Raw genomic sequence first — 19,506 nt, 5'->3', positions numbered from 1 at the left:
CTTCTTCCACATCACTTGGGTACAAAGACATCTGTGCATAACCCTGCTAATGCGAAATGGGTTGCCCCTCTGGGAAAACCCCTTGGTCTTGAGCCATCACTGCAATGGTTTCATGTACATAAGGCAAAAAGGAATCAAGTTGGACACAGCTGCCATGAGTCCCAATGGTCTCTGAAACTGATTCACAGTGATACCTTGGCCTAGCTTGATCCTGCCTATGATTGAAAGGATCGAGCAGGAGACAGATGTGCCTGCATCGTAGTCAAATCCCACACAACCCCTAGTGGTTCTCTGTATTGGAGAAAGCACACTCTTCTTGATGTTCAGTCTTAACCCGATTCAGTTGGCAGAGATCTAAAATCTAAAAGCCTCCCAGTGCTGAGACATCCGCGGACATACTGAAAAAAATAACCCCTAAGGGTCGGCCATTGCGTCGGCGCGACCACCTCGTTTCTTTTTAGATAAGTTTTATACATAATTCGAAACCATTAAGTGTTAATTTGTGTACACTCACAATTCGCAAAATAGAGAAAAAAACATGATGGCTCTTCCGTCTCTCGAAGTGAAGTCCATTCCAAAACACATCCGAAAATGAACTGTAACTTAGCGAATACTTGCCATACAGACATGAGAAATGTCTTTAGAGAGCTTGAAGTCTCTACTTTTGTATGAATGATTCATGAGTGATTCATATAAAAACAAATATTCTCTTTTTATGTAATCCGTATGAAACCAACAAGAGGTACTGTTTCTCAAGCGTTTGCTCATTAGCCGAAGCGAGTGCATTTTGAGTCATATGTTCGGTGCCCTGAAGCGGTTGACCGGCAGGGAACAAGCGAACATACCCCTCCAGTACCCTCCTCAAAGGGGGGAGCTTCCCAGACCTGCAATGTCGCTGGGCGGACACTGAAAAAATTAACTCGCTGGAAACTGCTGAACCACAAAAAAAGTTGGTGGGGGTGGCAGAATGTCTCCCTAAAGGCACCAAGGAGAGGACACACTGGTATAGGCCACTTCTCCCTGGGTGGGGCCTGATCCATCTGGCATCAGGGCCTCTAAACCGAAGCCGCCCCACAGAGACATCGGCTTAGAGAGCCATCCGGAGCCCCTCAGAGCTCGAAGCAACACTCTTGTTTTTGCTGTTGCCGATGTAAGGAGCTAGTAAACGGCTGGGGGTGCTCCCGCCCGGCAGCCCCTGGGACCGGAGTCAGGCGAGGGAAGAATCTCTGGAATGCTGCCACCTGCTTTTTTGCCTCCTAAAACCTCTCGACGACTGCATCAATGAAGAGACCAGGAGGGGAAAGCAGTGTCTGCTGATATAACCGCGATCCGTGCATCAGTACTGTGGTTGCAAAGCAAAGCAAGCAGCGCTGACTAGAGCCAACCTTGCGGAACAAACCGAAGAAACTAACCCCCAATTTTCACCAACTGCGGAACGGCTGCGGATCCGCTCAGGAACGGCGGCGGAGTCAATAGGTTTCCATTAAAGTCAATGTGTGCATTTTCACTGACTGCGGAATGGCTGCGTTCCGACTCCGTCCCAGCTCCGGCGACCGCAGCAGTCCGGAGAAGATACGCAGAGTTTCTATTTTTGCCGGATGCCGGAGAGCGCCGCTGGAAGTCGAGCACATAAACTAAATAAAACATCCGGTAATTTCCAAAATAAAAATATAGTTTTCTCTTTTCCAACAAGAACAATAGTTAACTTTATTTACACAGCCTACTACTTTCCCAATACATTAAAAAAGGAACCCAAATAAACATTTAGCATTTTATAAATTGATTATATTTAATTTTAAATATTGTACTAGAATCACAATAATCTCCACAAAAAAGGGAGATCAGCAGGTCAGCACATAGTTGTTTCCCCTGTACTCCTCTGGATGGAAACAAACTGTTGCTGGTTTTGTGGTTCTGTTTATAGAAAACTAGCCTACATCCTGTTATATCGCATGATCAAACGTAAATTCGTGAGATATCGTGTGTCCTCGTGACTTCAGCTGTCAGTCATGGCCGCAGCCGTTCCGCAACAAATCCGTATCTGGTAGGTATTGAAGGACGGCGGAGCACGGATCCGACACGCAGCGGAGCCGATCCGCAGCCGTTCTGCAGTTGGTGGAAATCCGGGGTAAGCCGACTGACGCTCAAAAACGGCCCAACATTGCCCAATGGCCGACTGTCGGCTTGATGTTTTTCTGGCTTTAGATATCTCACTAATTAAAACACCTGATTCAACTCATCAACTTCTTATTACATTGAATAGGGTGCAAGCCTCGGCCGGTTTAGTCACAATGGGGTCAGATTATACTGTGTCAGAGTTAGAAGTATTTAATACAATATAAAATACAATATTTTCATGAGACTTAAAACAACACAGTAAAACCAGGACGCCTCAAGCTGTTAAAAGCATAACACCTTACCCTTAAAACAATCCGAATGAATCCCAGTGTATTGATATTCCTAATACACATTGTGACCTCTAATTGTTTGCCATGCTGCTTCCTATATGCAGATTACTTCCTATTTCCTGTCATGTGATCACTCACATGACAGGCAGACCCATAATCATTTTAAGTATTACACACATAAAACAGATTAGATAAATAAAATTGACTAAAATGACTAAGACAACATGTAAACCTATTTAAACTCTAATTTACATAAAATCATTATAATATATAGAAAAGTTGAAACGTGTCATATGTGACAGTGTCACAAGGGAGATATCAAAACCATTCTGGGATGTGGATCCTAGTTGAGAAACACTGGTAGTGTGCTCGTGGTTTCTGTAAAATAAATGTATTTTGTTTTGATATTCTGTTGTCTAAGACAAAGACATTCATACATTTTAAAGTCCTTTAAGTGTTATATTGAATTGAAGTAGCTTAATTGTAGGTTCTCTGTAATACAAAAGAAAGTCCCTTCCTCAAAGTTTCACATATTTTTGTCTGGAACATAGGTTACTTTGCATATGCTAGTACAGACTGTGATTAGTTTGTTCCCTGTCCTTTTAACTACAAGCTGAAATGTACTCTTGTCGGACGGTAATCAGACTAAGTGATGCATGGATCAGCAATTATGTATGAATGCTCTTTAGCTCAAATCATGTCCTCAGAATGTAAAAGTGGGTTGTAATTTTCAGTCTTTCAGAGTATTGTGGAAGTAATGATAGGAATATCTAGTTTACTGTCCATATTTGTTGTTTTTCATGTTTTTCCTTTCACTCTTGTTGGGCAGATGTGAAGTTGGAACAGAGAACTGGGTGCAGTGTAATGACTCTCCTATTAAGATCTGCAAATATCCCGTTCAGGGTCTGTTTGAGGGACACTCTTATTACTTTCGTGTGCGTGCCGTCAACTCGCGTGGCATTGGCAGACCCTCCAGAGTATCTGAGCCCATTGCTGCTCTGGACCCCACAGAGTTTGAGAGACTTCATAGTAAGCAAGAAAGTCCTCATACAGTTATGTTTATTTACTAGATTTTGTGTTAATAATGCTCCTTATGTACTGGTGTTTGTTTCAACAGCCACAAAACTTGGTGGTAGACTTGACGTTGTGACTTACTATGATGACCTTGAAGGTACTGTATAATCCTGGTTTATTTACAGAAAATTTTTAAAAATGTAAAAGTGTGATTTGTATGTCTATTAAAGTCATGGAAATGTATGTAATAGATTAAAATAATAGAACCATCATGGAAATTTCAATAATATTTAATTCTTTCATTTGGAACGACCCAACTAAGAAAATGTCCCTGTACCTCAGTGCCCTTCAATTGCTCAACAATGACACCCATACTGCATCCTTAAATATTGTGTGACGGAACTGCCTTAAGATATCGTTTCGTTTGTTCACTCAGTCACTCTGGCTTTGCATATGTAATCTGTAATAGATGACAACAGCTGTCACTTTTTGCTTTCCCCCCTTATTCTTTTCATGGTTTTCGCTTTCAAAATTAGCAATAATTATCCAGCCCATAATTGGTTCTCTTCTGAGAGATACTGATTAGTTTTTGATGAGAATTCCATCAGGAAGGGAACGTACAAACATCTGTGGTTCTTTTTCAAGTTGAAATGAACACATCAACCAGTGTCACCCATGTGCACATCATATACACGTGTATATGTGTGTACAGATAACAATAGCAGCAACAGCAGCAAAGATGATATTTATATCAGTCCATAATATTAAAGTTGCTTTTAAAGCTAGTAAAAATGGTGGGATATTTCCTAGTGTGTGTGTGTGTATTGGTGTGTGTCTATGTGTTCAGGGTAGAACAGTAATTCTGTTTGATGTGGTTTGCCTGCAGCTGAGGGAAAAGCTCCAGGACCTCCCTCTAAAGTCTGCACTTCAGAGACGGACCGAACATATGTTGTGCTCAGTTGGGTCCCTCCAGTCTACCATAGCAAAGCCCCCATGTGGTATTACATTGAGAAGGTTAGTTTCAGCTCACTGCCAGACGTTAACCCAGACGAATAGTCACAAACTTTATTTCCGGAGTTTGGTTGGTTTTCTTCTTACATCACCTTTAATCAATTAAGAAACATCTAACAAATTAAAATAAGAATATGTTCTTATTTGCTCAGTTCTCCTAGTTATCAGTTGTGTCAGATTCTCTTCCTTCAAAAAATAAAAACAAAAAAATAAATGAGTCAATATACTAAGAGCAGAGTGTCACTGTCATGGACTATTACTGTGATATTCCTTTAGTTCCTGTTTCCCCGCTCTGTTTAGTTTTGGTTTTCTTGGCTACTGATTATGTCTTCATTTGTTCCTATGGTTATGTTTGATTTGCTCCTGTCTGTCATTATGTTCATCTGGTATTTATACTCCCTGTAATGTTCAGTTCAGTGTCGGCTCTCGTTTATCATTTAAGTGGTTTGCGTTTATTTGTTGCGTTTATTTAGTTCCTGTGTTTGTTGGTTTAAAATAAAGACTCTTTACTTGTATCTTCGTGTGTGCTTACCATAACAAATAACACACAGATCTACAAAAATTACTTGATGAGAAATGTTGAGTTCATATTGGGAACTATGACTTGTGATTGTAGACTTTTGTATATTGTGGCAAATACATTGTCAATCATTTGGTCTATTGCTCTATTTAATCTCATTACTGTCTAGGAGTATTTGCAGTCATTTTGCCATCTTATTTTATAATAAATATACGTGTAATAGTGTGTTTTTATTGGCTGTGGTCTTATACAGCTTCAAGTCGGAGCAGGATCGTGGCAGAGAGTAAACACTAAAGTACCCATCAGATCACCTCGCTATGCCGTCTTCGACCTGTCCGAGGGAAAGGACTATCTCTTCCGTGTGCTATCCGCTAATATGTACGGCATCAGCGATGCTTCTGAGCCTACCGATACCATAACAACACTTCAACTGAAGGGTAAATTCTCTAAATTCAGCATGTCAAAGGCCACCACACCACTGATGTATTTAGTAAAGATATTGAAATGTTGAAACTGTTGCATATGAAATGGAATATAGATCTTTGAAGTTTGGTCAGGCTGTGACTTTGATGTTGGTTTTAAGGCAGTAATGAACTTTTATCTGCATTTCTGTAGTGGAACTAATTCATGCATGATAGGTCATTAAGGGATTGATTAGGCTGGTTGGTGAAGTCACCCCTGAAATGAAGCTCTGTGTTCATTCAGGTGTGCCCTCAGCTCCTGGACAAGTCGTTGCAACCAGGGAGACAGACACCTCTGTTCTAATTCAGTGGGCACCTCCAAAGGATCCCAATAACCTGATTGGATATTACATTGATTCTTGCGTGAAAGGATCTAAGGACTGGACCTCAGCCAATCACAAGCCCCATAAGCAGACCAGGTATGTGCCCAGTCAAAGTGAAATTATTTAAGTCAAATTCCACGAATAGAGACAAAAGGGTCTGAAACTCAGGTCAGAAAAAAACTCTTGAAAAATGTTTAACATTTAATGAACGTAAATAAAATAAAACAAAATATTAAAGAGAATATTAAAATGAATTAAATTAGGGTATAACACTTTATTTCAATAGTCATTTCAATAGTCACTTTAGACATTCTACTTACTATAAGTAACTTTGCAACTACATGTCAACTAACTGTCATTAGATTATGACAGTTTTGTTTTGTTATTTTGACCAGTTGTTTTAACTGAAATTTGGAAGACATATAGATAAATATTAGGGCTGTAACGATACACCAAACCCACGATTCGATTCGTATCACGATTTTTGACCCACGATTCGATTCGTATCGCGATTCTATCACGGGGGCGTGGCTTGAGGGGGCGGGGCTTGTGGTGAAAAAAAGAGATTTTGAGAGAAGAAGAAAAATACCGGTATTTTTATTGAATAACATTAGGAAAAACCTGTATAATCGAAACAGCAAAGAACAATAATAACTATGCAAATTATTAAACTATACTAGGCAGTGTAGGCTGCTGCTTTTGGGTTGTGTTCTGTACTCCAACTAAATTGATTTCGGGATGGTGCCGTAAGATATGCATCTGACCACCAAAACTTTAAGATTAAAAAAGACGGTTCATTCATATTATTATAAAAATGGGAGAATAGTAAAGAAGTGTTTGGAGAAGTGGAAATAGTAATTTAAAGATGTGGTAGTTCTCAGGGCCTGAATTTCGTTTTGGAAAATGGGTGATGATTTTCAACTTTAGATGATTCTTATGGGGGGGGGGGGGGGGGGGATTTTTTTTGTTTGAGGGGGAGAAAGGGGGGGCATTTTTTCCAAACAAAATTATTACATTTATCTTGCCTAAATGTTTGCGCTCATTGCATTTTTACAATGGGGTAATAGCCTTGTTAAGAATTTACACATCACAAGGAAGCTTGATTTAAATTGTTTAATTAAATGTATTTTAGTCCTGAATAAATTAAATACATAGGCTATTAATCCTGATTCCTTTAACTTAAAGCCATCTTTTGTTGTTTTGACAACAAAATTAATGACAGACACATATGGCTGCCGTCACTTTAAGAGCTAGTGCACGGATCCTGTGTTCATTATACTGGCATGCGTTTTATGCTTATTAAAGACAAAACCGACTATATTTAGAGTATAGCCTACTCATAAAGACCGAAATTGACAATTTTGTGTGTTAGAGCAATATAATCCGCGAAAAATAGTTACTAGCCAGCTGTTTTTGAGGCGGATTTTCTATGAATGTCCGCATAGAAAATAATCTCAGAGAGCGCGCGAGCACTGATTAGTTTAAAATCGCTTGAATGTTTAAACTGGTAAGACTTAAAAAGACTTCAGTCACGATGCACTGCTGGCCCGATTGTGCAAGTGAATATTCCGTCATGTCTCGACCTTACAGTCTATGGTCCCGACTCCACAACGCGAGTGTGTATTATCGCCGCAGCGCTTGATGCCTGCCTTGGACAACACATTATGAGAAGAGATAGAGGACGAAATGGGAGACCTGCGGGAATGATTAGAATTATGCGCAATACCCGCAATCCCGCGCCGAAATTCGAGCCCTGGTTCTGGACAGGAAGGATAACTCTGGGAGTTGGAAGGGGTGTGATCGCGATTCTGCCTTCTCACATCGCGATACAGGATCGTGGACCTGAGTATCGCGATTTCGATTTTATATCGTGTATCGTTACAGCCCTAATAAATATAAATAGTAAATCCAGAGAAACTGCTAATTTTGCAGTGGTCTCTTATTTTTTTCCAGCTATTTGCTTATTTTACAAATTGACAGAGTAGGCCTACATAAAAACAAGCTATCGCATATGTAATCATATGCACATGTAAAATAATGTGATCATCAACATTAAACTCTATAAATGAAAACTGCCTAATGATACTGAATGAAATGTCGACCGAGGATGAGCTATAGGACTGTGAAGCTTTGGGGGTGTTGATGGACTATCTACTCCATCTATGTTTTGATCCATTTCAGATGTATTTGTACCCTATTTGTGTGAAGAGCTTCAGATTTAATCACAATCCTTTCAATTCCTGATCAGACAACATGTCCATCACTAATAAGCTGAAGGTATCCTTAGGAATTGCTAAATTGTCAAACTATGAACTCTATATCCAAAAGTTCTGAGATCAGCACAAAATGTGGCTCACAGTCACAGATACAAATTTTAACGTTGATATTTATTAAAATATACTTTTATATTTTATATGCATTTTATTTTTTGCTTTTACTAACATTTGTAGATTTTTAACTAAACTTTACATTTGTACCTCTTATGCTGTTAAATAAGTCATCGGACACCAGGGTAAATCCGATTCATGGAAAGTGCCCTAAAGTGCATGACAGTGGGGGAGAGTGGGGTAAAGTGAGACATTTTTTACATTTGCTCTCCTCTAAGCGAGCTAAAATGATATATCAGTAAAATTTACACATTTCCCATTAATTCAGGATGTTTCCTAGCAATGGAAATTATCAGAATGTATTCAGGACGAAGGGCAGTGAAAATATGATTGTTTTTTAAAAAGTGGTCTTGTGTCTCACTTTACCCCAGCTTAGGGGTAAACTGAGACAGACCAGAGAAATCAAGGGGGTAAAGTGAACCAGCTGGGGGTAAACTGATCCACTTACTTTTTATCAGAGCCCTGGCTCCCTGGAAAGCAAACGACTGGTATCAGTCAGGAGTGAGTATGGGTGTGGTTACGAGGAGAAAAGTGATCTCGACAAATGCCTCCAACCTAGGTTGGGGGACCCTTTACACAAGGCAGGCTCGTCTCTGGCCTATGTTCAAGCCTGGAGAAGCACCTACATATAAACTGTCTAGAGATGAGAGCAGTCGCTCTATCTCTGAAAGCCTTTCTCCCGTACTTAAAAGGCCACCACGTCCTGGTCCGGACGGACAACATGGCAGTGGTGTCCTATATAAATCGACAGGGCTGTCTCAGGTCAAACAACCTGCACACCATGGCCAAAAACCTCATCTTATGGGCTCAGCACAACCTGCGCTCCCTAAGGGTGGCGCATGTGCCAGGCATCCTGAACCAGGGTGCGGATATGTTATCAAGAGACAATGTTCCCCCAGGGGAATGGTCTCTTCACGCAGCCAAACCGATTAATCTGCCGTCCCCGTCCTGACTTGTGGGCCCTTTATGTATGGCCCCTCAACAGATACCCGGGTGTCTCCCGGAAAGGGTGCTGAAAACGATCACTGAGGCAAGAGCGCCGTCAACTAGACGCCTCTACGCTCAGAAACGGGTGGTATTTTCTGGCTGGTGCGCTGCACGGAGCCTGGACCCCTATTTGTCCGAAGTATCGAGTATACCCGCCTTCTTACAAGGGCGTTTGGACGCGGGTCGTACCCCCTCCACGTTCAAAGTGTATGTGGCTTTGATCAGGGGATCGCTTCAGTCGACTACCTTTGGCTGAACTGGCCAATGTAAAGGCTTAGGCCACACCCATTCTGGAGGGCTCTGACACGCCAGGGCGCGAAGCAGCCTTATTGGTTCTTGCGTCTGAGCCGCCTCGCCATAGGTTTGTGCAGTTGCCGCAGCACATCCAATGACCGCACTAGCCGTTCATCTGTGTCTGCTGTGCAGCTGCACTGCGTTTTAAAAATTTTGGCTTCAATATTTCACATTTTTAAAACAGGGCTCCTCCTCCTCAATATCTTGTCAGGCTTGTCAATATTTCTATCCCTTGCAGCTGCTCTTATAGACTTCTTTCCTTCCTTGACCTCAGCGGCTGCACTGTCCATCTCCTCGAGGGGTGTTTTGCCCCAGGTTGTCTTCCTGGTGTATTACCTTGGCATGATGGCTTTTCTACAATGTTTATGACATTAAAAAATAAAACATATGTAATGTAATATTACATTAAAATATGTTTAAGACTAAACTTAACTTGTGCCTCATGTCTCACTTTACCCCACAGCATTTGTCTCACTTTACCCCACTGCCACATTTTAGAAAAAACGATCTCTCTTAGTAATTCAGGATACTTTTCAGCTAGCATCATCACATGGTTTTATATGTTAATAGTTCATCAACATGTATGATATAAGTTTTTCTACCTGAATCAATTTGCTTTGGCACAACAGTTGATTAAGTTGACAGCAAGAAAATTTACTTTTACATGCAAAAAAAATATTTTTGTGAAAAAAACATGCTTATCACAGCATCATGAGGTCCTCTCCTTCATGGCCAAGGGGAAATGGGATGGGCTTGAAAACATAATGGTCACATGACCACAAATGTGTTCCGTTGACTAGATACAGGGGGTGTCTCACATTACCCGATGTCTCACTTTACCCCGCTCTCCCCTGTATATGGTAATTTAAACCAAATCAAAATGTGACCACACATTACAACATAAAAACAACTGAAATGCCAGAAAGCTTGTATCAGGATTTCGTGTTGCTGACATGTTTCTTTGGATGATGTTATTCCCTGCAAAGGATAAATAACGGAATAGAAACTTCCTCTTTCACTACCTCATTACTGTGTTCTTGCAGGTTTGTTGTGCATGGACTGACCACCGGTGAGACGTATGTCTTCCGTGTACAAGCCATCAACGAGCTGGGCCTCAGCGATGAATCCCAGGAATCTGCTCCTCTTTCTGTGAGAAATGCTCTCAGTAAGTTTGGCTCTCATGACCCAATCTCCTTTACATTCCATCAAGAAGCCAACTACAATTTATTTTGAACCTTTTCCAAACACACTCAAAAGCTGTTTTTCAGCAGTAGGTGTTTGTTATTGATAGCCCATGGTGTAGTAAATGACAAAAAGTAAGGTGCCCACCAGACTTAATGACTACAACAGGTTGGAAAAGGTGTATATTTATCTTTATTCATAGGCAGTGCTTTGGAAAGTTGCCACACAGTAACAACAGAAAAGATTAATTTTACACGTCAAATGTTTTTTAATATACAGTAGGGTTGAGCAGTGAAATGTATCAGCCAGTAGATTCTGCTATAGTGTTTATTAAAGCAATAAACCACAAGAGAATGTGTGTTACAGTGATTTTTACCATGATTAATGCACTGTAGACAACATCGTTAATTATAATGGAAGCGATTTAGTTTTTACAAATCTCATCATGTGTAAACAAAGTGTAATTGTAGATTGCTTATTATTGTCGGCTATTTTACAATGTGAGACTTCTGAATCCTCCTTAGTTATGCATAATCTTTTCTTTTGGTTTGGATCCATCAAGTTACAAATAAAAAGAAAATAAACAGATGAATCATTTAATCAAGTCATACCTTTCCTTTGTAAATTATGCTTGATTTGCAAAATAAGATATGGAAAAGCATTTTATATTAGTATACATATTATGTGTGTTATATACAGTCACCATGTTATAAAATTGTTCATAGTGTGGAATATAGCCATCACACTATGAAAACATAAGATATGATCATACCCCAGTACACAGTTGTATGCAAAAGGTTTTTAAAAATATTTTTATTCCCCTCAAACCTCGCACCATTTGCTAAATAGGTTCAATAATTCATACCAAATGAGTCAGAATGTGTTTTTTTTTTTCTTCCCGATCTCTGTGGGACACTTAGTCAACAAGTAGAAATTATTTCAGCCAGCAGACCATTACATTTTTACAGATCTGGATGATTTGTAGAGCTGTTTGCTTTGTAACTCTTTAGCTTTAGCTAACAGCAATCCTCTGTTTGGACTCAGGGGGATCATTCCATACTCGGAGACTTCAAAAGATGAAAATAAAGATGAAACTTTTTGTCCTAAGAGTGCAGGCCTGTCTGTAGTAAACAGCCAGCCAAAACAGTGGTTAGAAAATTAAAATAGATAAGTTCTTTAGATTAAATTATTAGATGAAAGTATTTCTCAAAGGGTTTCAAACAAGCATCTATGAAGTAGTATATCATGTCTCATACCATTTTTGTTACGGACAATATTGATACCTTGAGGAGAGTTTATCATCTATCGGGCGGTTAAAAAAGAAAACAGGCAAAACAACCCACCTAGTGTCACAATCAGGTTCAGATGAAGACAATGAAAAAGGTTCAAACTAGTTTCCACAAACAAAAGGTTCTTTAATAAAACAAACTCAGGTAATCCAATAGCAAGAAGGCAACATAACAACATGTGATACACAAACAATACCAGACAACAACTGATTGTAAAGGAGGAACTTAAATACACAGGGTGATTGAACTCAAATGATGAACAGGTGTGCTTTAATTGACCCTTCGCTAAGCCCCGCCCTCCTTAGTTACTGTTGCTACGCCTGTCAAGCTTTCGCGGCTGCCACGTCTATTACAGTGTGAATGCACCGGTGTCAGACATTCCCAAGGAGATATTTAGGCATTTTTGGCGAACAAGTGAAATATCTGAGAGAGCAAGACAAAAGGGACAGCAGTATGCATTCGAGGGATATATCCACGACATAATATGCAACTTATTAGAGAATAATTTCATCAAAATTGAAGCTAAAGCCTATAACGTTAGGTCCAAGCAAGCAGCAGCCGCCTCCTTAGCAGACCATTCAAATGAGAAACACACAAATTGAACAGCTATGTTCATGCACAGCAGAGTAAGTGAAATGTGAAAATAATCTAATAATTACAAATCAAACAGTTTATCCATCAATCTAAAACCGGGAGAGCCGCGATCGGATTAGGGTAAAGTTACAGGGGTAACGTTAGTAGGCCGTCCACTGTCGATTAACAAAATGCTGAAACATTTTTTAAAGTATATCAGTGAGCCTCCGTCTTGCCTTTAATCGTCTTATTTTACATTCAAATATATGCATTATGAACAAAGAACCGCCATTATTTCCAAGCAATAGGCGTTTTTTTTTTTTTTTGTTAATCCTGTCGACATTTAGTTGTGAATGGGTCTCCACACTGCTTGATCCACGCCCGGGATTTCTCCCCTTTGGCTTTTAGGTTTCGGGAAGAGAAAAAATGCCACTCCACCGTCCAAACTTTTAGAATACCGGGTATCAGATTGGCACAATCCATACGCACAACGCGTCGGCATGTTTGCCTCGCTCGAAAGCTTGACAGACCTCCCGCGCCTAGTTACGGTTGCTAAGCCACGATTGGCCAGTGGCGGTTTTCGGGCGTGGCTTAGCGAAGGGTCAATTAGGAACATACTGCATCACCATGACAACTGATTAATGGCGTGCAAACAGGAACACAGGCAGACGGCAACAAAGAGGAACATAATAAGAGTCCATGAAAATGAAACTAAAGCTAAACAGAACATAATGGTGACACCTAGTAACAACTCAGAACACCCTAGCAAACTGCACAAAGTGCTGAAATCATCTCAGAACTCCCTTCCGTAGCATTTTGATAGCACACAATTATTTTCAAAAAATGTATAGGCTCTGTTCTAAAGCCTAGTGAGCTGACTTTATAGGAAACATTTTAAAGCTTCACATGTTGATTATGATTATGCTGCTTTCAAAGATATTTTGGTCAGTTGTAAGGCAGCATGGAATCTTTTCTGCAGAATGTAATCCCATAATGCTTTGAGATAAATCAATTTGATGGTGGACAAACAATAGAAATAATCATTTAATTATCAAACAACACTGATAAAAATACTTCAGTCTAATAAAAATATACTATTTTTTAATAGATATCCTCTCTATTTGCACCATTGTTCAAGTTTGTGGTCGGTGAGATTTAAAGAAATGTTTTGAAAGAAGACTTATGTTTACGGCTGTGGTTTGATAAATGTAAAATCATAATGTGAAATGTTATTACAATATATAAACAATTTAAAATTTAAGTGTTTTCTATTTTAAATATATTTTAAAATGTAATTTATTCCTTTATAATGTGATTTTCAGCAGACATTAGCTTGCAATAAAACTGTTTAATGCACAGGTAGTTCCAAGTCACTTTAATCGCCATTCTATATTAATGCTCTGCTCTCATTGAAGCGCACACATACATACGTCACTCGCACACAGAGATTGGAGATCGCGCTGCGCACACACAGAAACAGGAGCACAGAAACTAGCTGACACAGAAACTAGCCCCCCCACCCCCCCAGTCATACGGTATGTTACCTTACTACTTTATCTCTGTTTCTGATTTTAAAGGAGTAGTTCACTTCAGAATTAAAACTTCCTGATAATTTACTCACCCCCATGTCATCCAAGATGTTCATGTCTTTCTTTCTTTCTTCAGTCAAAAATAATTTTTTGAGGAAAACATTCCAGGATTTTTCTCATTATAGTGGACTTCAACGGGAACCAACGGTTTGAAGGTCCAAGGTTTCAATGCAGCTTCAAATGGCTTTACACGATCCCAGCCGAGGAATAACGATCTTATCTACCGAAACGATCAGTCATTTTCTAATTTAAAAAAAAAAAAATATATAACTTTTAACCACAAATGCTAGTCTTGCACGTTCGCTTTGTAAACACTAGGTCTGTACTTTCACCTATTACAATTTTCAACGTGACCTTTCAATGTGATTACGTAATGTGTGGCGCGTCACAGCTATAGTGCAAGAAAAAAAAAATATATTATTTTTTTTTAGAAAATGACTGATCGTTTCACTAGATAAGACCCTTATTCCTCGGCTGGGATCGTGAAGAGACATTTGAAGCTGCGTTGAAACTCTAACCCGTTGGTTCCCATTAAAGTCCACTATATGGAGAAAAATCCTGGAATGTTTTCCTCAAAAACCTTAATTTCTTTTCGACTGAAGAAAGAAAGAAATGAATATCTTTGATGACATGGGGGTGAGTAAATTATCAGGAAATTTTAATTCTGAAGCGAACTAATCCTTTAAAGCTTCACTTCGTGTTGTGCCGTTCTTTTCCTCCAAGTCGTGCATTAAAATTGTTTTAAGCACAGCGGTGGATTATCCCTTACTTATTATCAACAGTTGTGCTTCTGAATATTTTTGTGGACTCTTTCAGAATATATATATATATATATATATATAAAGTAGATATCACTTTACATCAAAAAGCAATAAAAGTATTAATTTCTTTTAAAAAAAATCTTACTGTCCCCAAACTTTTGAATGGTAGTGTATATGATGCACATTTTGCTGCCTATGTACATTGTTCCAGTGTTCCAAATCTAACATAACTGAAATGCTGTTTGCTTTAGACGGACAAAGCCCTACAATATCTTATGGAAAAGCATTGCCATAGTTTGAGGCTATCACTAATGTGTAACAAAATGCATTTCACCGTTCTATATTACATCTCCGGACACATCTTTTCCTCTGAAATGTGCATATTACAAGCCAGAGATGCGGCTTGCACGTCAGCGCATGTTCCTCTTTGTTGAAGACACTGAGTAATGTGAACGGTCGGCTACAGCAATCTGTCTTCTCCACAGAGTTGCCCTCTTCCCCTTACGACATCTCTCTTCTGTATTGTGACGGGGAATCCATGGTTCTCAACTGGAAGCAGCCCATCCATTCTGGAGGAGCAGAGGTCACTGATTATTACATTGACAAATTCAATGTGGCCAAGAAGACGTGGAAGGAGGTCAACATCCCACCCATTAAGGAACGCCTGCACAAGGTGTCTATTTATTGCAGCATCCTGTGCATGTTGTTACATCAGCTTATACTGATGGATTTCTAATAATATTATGTAATATAATATTACCGTGTAAAATAATTACTAAGATGAACTGTATCTTCTGAAGGTTGGAGGTCTGACAGCTGGGTCAGTGTATCAGTTTAGGATCTATGGAGGTAATTTGGTTGGATTGGGTAATGCCTCAACCCCAAGCACGTCCTTCAAATGTGAGGCTTGGACCAAGCCTGAGCCAGGTAATGTGAAGTGTGTACATAGTTTTGACTTGTACTGCTAAATTATGTCATTATTTATTCACCCTCATGTCGTTCAAAACCTGTATGCTGCTATTTCTTCCGTGCAACACAAAAGGTTTGAATTTTCATTATCTAATATCAGAAAATATGAATAAATACTGTGTCAAATGCATTGCTCATTATTAGTTAATGTTAGTTAGTTCATTAACTAAGGTCAACTAATGAGACCTTATTGTAAAATGTTACTGCAGAATCAGATGAATTTGAAACTTTGAAACCAAGGCATAACAAAGGCTGTACAAGATCAATAAATGGCCCAAAAAAGCAATTGATAGTTCTGCAAAGTGGCCCGAAACTCTCTCACATTGGTCCCGGGCCAGCGTGTCATCCTTATTGTTGAGTTCTGTCACTGAAAATCTTATTGTCCATTCACCATATCTTAAGTAGCACACTCAAGAATGAATGCCCTTTTGGCAACACACTGATGCACCATATAAAATCTGAAAGCAAATGTGATCAGTGGACAACAATTCTTTGGTCTTTGGTCGTATGGCAGTCAAAGTCACATGGCCTTTTTTATAGGGATATTTTTTGTTGCCATCTTTGGAGTTTGAAAGTCATGGTAACGTTGAACGGATAATGTTCAGTGTATGTGAAAATTCTACAAAAGTCTTGTTTTCCACAGAAGAAAGAAAAGAAAAGTCATACATGTTTGGAACATTATGAATATGGTGAATTAATTATGGCAATTTTTATCTTTGTGCCAACTGTTCCTTTAACAAACTAAAACAAATCTCCATTAAGCTCATTTTGTTTTATGTGCTGCCCTAAGAACACTTTAGAGGAAGTAAAAGTCTATGTGTGCAAAACACTCATCCTTGAGACCAACCCACAACTCTTGGCAAACATTACTTGAGTACTTTGTTCAGCAGATTTGCAGTAAGATGTCTTGTTTAGGTGGTTAAAAAACTCTTTTAAAGGCTACAAATGGAATAGGAGGTCTCTATAGCTCTCTGTTTGGTTATATTGACCCTGCCAGTCACCTCTAGACTACATTACCATCGATTAATAGTACTAATAGTACATTTCTCAATCCTTGTTACGGTGTTTCAAGTGAACCAAGTAAGGTGATTGATTGCTGTTTTCACACAAAAAAATCAGTTTTTATCAAAGTGACATTATGTAATGCTCCAATTCCGACATTAGTGTATTGGACAGTCAAGACCAGCAAGAAACTCAAAAGACGTGTACGATCCTCACAAAAGCTTTTTGAGAACATAATCAAAATATAACATGTTGAAGTATTTATACATCATGCTATTTTAATGTACTGTATAAAATGAGAATCGGCATACAAAAATACATAATAATAATAACCTCAGAAGAAAAACGCCCATTATTTACTACAGTGATTAGAATTTGGGAGATTCATTTGCATGAAAATGTACATAAATAATTTCACATTCCACAGTTTTGTTAGATTTTAAGGTGAAATGTCACCTGAACATGTTTTCATGAGATTCACCCAAACATGTTTGAAAGCATGAAAAAGTTGAGCTTTAATTGCCTTGTGTTTGGCTTTGGTAGGTCCAGCCTATGACCTGACCTTCACTGAGGTAAGGGATGATTCTTTGGTGGTGGAGTGGAAGGCTCCTGTCTACAATGGGGTCAGTGCCATCACTGGATACTTCATTGAGAAATCCAGGAAAGGCTCTGATACCTGGAGCAAAGTCAACGAAAGTTCAGTCAACCACTGCTATATCAAGGTATTGATTTGTGAGTGCCGACAAGCTCATATTCTCAGACTTTCTATACTAGGCTACTATTTCAGTATGCCAGACATAGAAATATGAAAACGTGTTCACTTCTCTGTGGCTTTATAAAATGTACGGTTTGAATGTTTACAGGTCAAGGGTCTAGAGAAAGGCGCATCTTATGTGTTCCGCGTACTGGCCGAGAATGCCAAGGGCATTGGGATGGCTTCAACCCCCTCTGACCCTGTGTGTGTCAAAGCACTGCCAGGTAAACATGTAATGTAGAGCAGACACTGTTTAAGACATAAATATCTGAATGGGGGAAAAAAAAATCAATGTGGTGGCTATAGTTCTGCCTTACAGAGCCAGTTGCTTCTTTGATGGATGCGTTGTGATGCTGAATGTGTCAGCTGAAAGAATAGATGTCCCACTTTCAATTTAAAGCAACAATTAATTTACTTTGTTTACTCTAGATCTTGTTTGCGAAAAAACTAGCATGCATTTATTTGCAGTTATTCTGAGTTTAAGAATCACAATTTATGAGACAATAAATGTTATTTGTAAATGAAATATCATTTCGAAAAACAATTACATAGATTGTTTGTCAAAATAGTAGATAGGAAGTACTGGATTTTTGCTGGATTTAGCTGCCCATTACGCAAACGGACACAGAAAAATGACTTGCCTTAAAGGGTTAATTCACCCAAAAATTTTAATTCTTTCATCATTTACTTCCCCTCATGGCATTCCAAACCAAAATCTGTTGATCACACAGTGAGCGTACCTCGTCACAAGACTTGTTCTAAATTCCTCGATTCTTAAGGATTTGTTTAATGACGCCTTTTTGAACTTTTCGGATATTCTAATTTCTGGTTACATGGACTTTCAATGGAGGGTTGAATCATTTCTCACATTTCTCACATCTTAATTTGTGGTTTTACAAAATATTTTTTTGGGTGAATTATCCCTTTAAGGCAGCATTTCTCAATGAGAGAACATTTTGGGTACTGGAAGCAATATTTTTGAAAGTAGTTTTGTTTAAGGCGAGTTTACAAAAAAGATTCACAACGATTTGAGCTGAACTTTTTAACTACTTGCAAAAGAATGTGGTCTGCAACATTCCAAAACCTACCAGTTTACACCAATGCGACTAGACGAGACGGGGTATTGTTTCCATAGCAACTACTCTTTTCTTCAGTTTTTCTGTCATCTTTCTGTAGCGCAGCTGTTGTACCCGTGAAAGCAAGTTAGTGTTTAGCATCCAAAAACACTTTTTTTTTTCTTAGCCACCAGTGTCAAAGAAAAAACGATTTACAACCTACAACTCAGACTGGGCAAAAAAAATAAAAAAAATCTGAATGGGTAAGGCCCACACAAGTAGACCCGTTCTCTTGCTCTGTTTTTTGTCCTGCCAAAATTTCAGTTAAATATGAAGGAAAAACAGCGCTGGAAAAGCACCAGAGTTTTGCATTAAGCAAACACAAAAATCTAGCCATTGCAACTGTAGCAGTACCTTTATCTAATGTAAATAAATCTAAAATAATAATACATGATACTCTGCACCTGTCACACTGCTCAAAAGATATACGGCGTGTTTGTGTCCTACAACTGTTAACATAGTATATTTGCAAATATGGGTTGATCCCCCCCCCCCCCCCCCCCCCCAAAAAACAAAAACAAAAATAAATTTCATCTGAGTGTCCCGGTTTTTCACAAATCAAAAGTGACAAGTTTGTGACGTCAGATACACTAGCGATTTCAAACGTGATTTTGAGACTGTCTTTGGTTCACTGCTAGCCTGGATGCCAGCCGAACTTAGCCCCGCCCACAACATTTGAGGATGGGAAGTTCGGTCTGGACTTGATCCGTTGAGAAGCAAGTATGCCCAAACCAGAGCTGTTCGGACCAATCAAATTGTCAGGGCGGGCTTTATACGATGACGTAACCTAACGTAATCATCCACGTCACCAAAGAGCGCTTGGGTTGAATTTGTTTACAACAAAGAATGGCTGCAGCTGGAGAATTT

The 19,506-nt window shown here is 39.1% G+C and overlaps 1 protein-coding gene across 1 annotated transcript in view; it reads left to right on the top strand.

Moving 5' to 3' along the window:
* The window catches only part of myom2b (myomesin 2b), a 66,721-nt gene that overhangs the window by 12,109 nt on the left and 35,106 nt on the right, over positions 1–19,506 (top strand). The window contains exons 11-20 of the mRNA XM_056249431.1: positions 3,238–3,437; positions 3,526–3,579; positions 4,309–4,436; positions 5,207–5,390; positions 5,659–5,833; positions 10,449–10,570; positions 15,285–15,472; positions 15,600–15,726; positions 17,314–17,492; positions 17,634–17,748. Of these exons, the coding sequence (XP_056105406.1) occupies positions 3,238–3,437; positions 3,526–3,579; positions 4,309–4,436; positions 5,207–5,390; positions 5,659–5,833; positions 10,449–10,570; positions 15,285–15,472; positions 15,600–15,726; positions 17,314–17,492; positions 17,634–17,748 (1,472 nt within the window). The remainder of the gene's footprint in view (positions 1–3,237; positions 3,438–3,525; positions 3,580–4,308; positions 4,437–5,206; positions 5,391–5,658; positions 5,834–10,448; positions 10,571–15,284; positions 15,473–15,599; positions 15,727–17,313; positions 17,493–17,633; positions 17,749–19,506) is intronic.

Source organism: Rhinichthys klamathensis, unplaced genomic scaffold, assembly GCF_029890125.1.
Source record: "Rhinichthys klamathensis goyatoka isolate OS25496 unplaced genomic scaffold, OSU_Roscu_1.1 h1tg000003l_1, whole genome shotgun sequence".
Lineage (NCBI taxonomy): Eukaryota > Metazoa > Chordata > Actinopteri > Cypriniformes > Leuciscidae > Rhinichthys > Rhinichthys klamathensis.
Note: the sequence above shows the minus strand (reverse complement) of the source record. Positions and strands in the feature narration are given on the sequence as shown.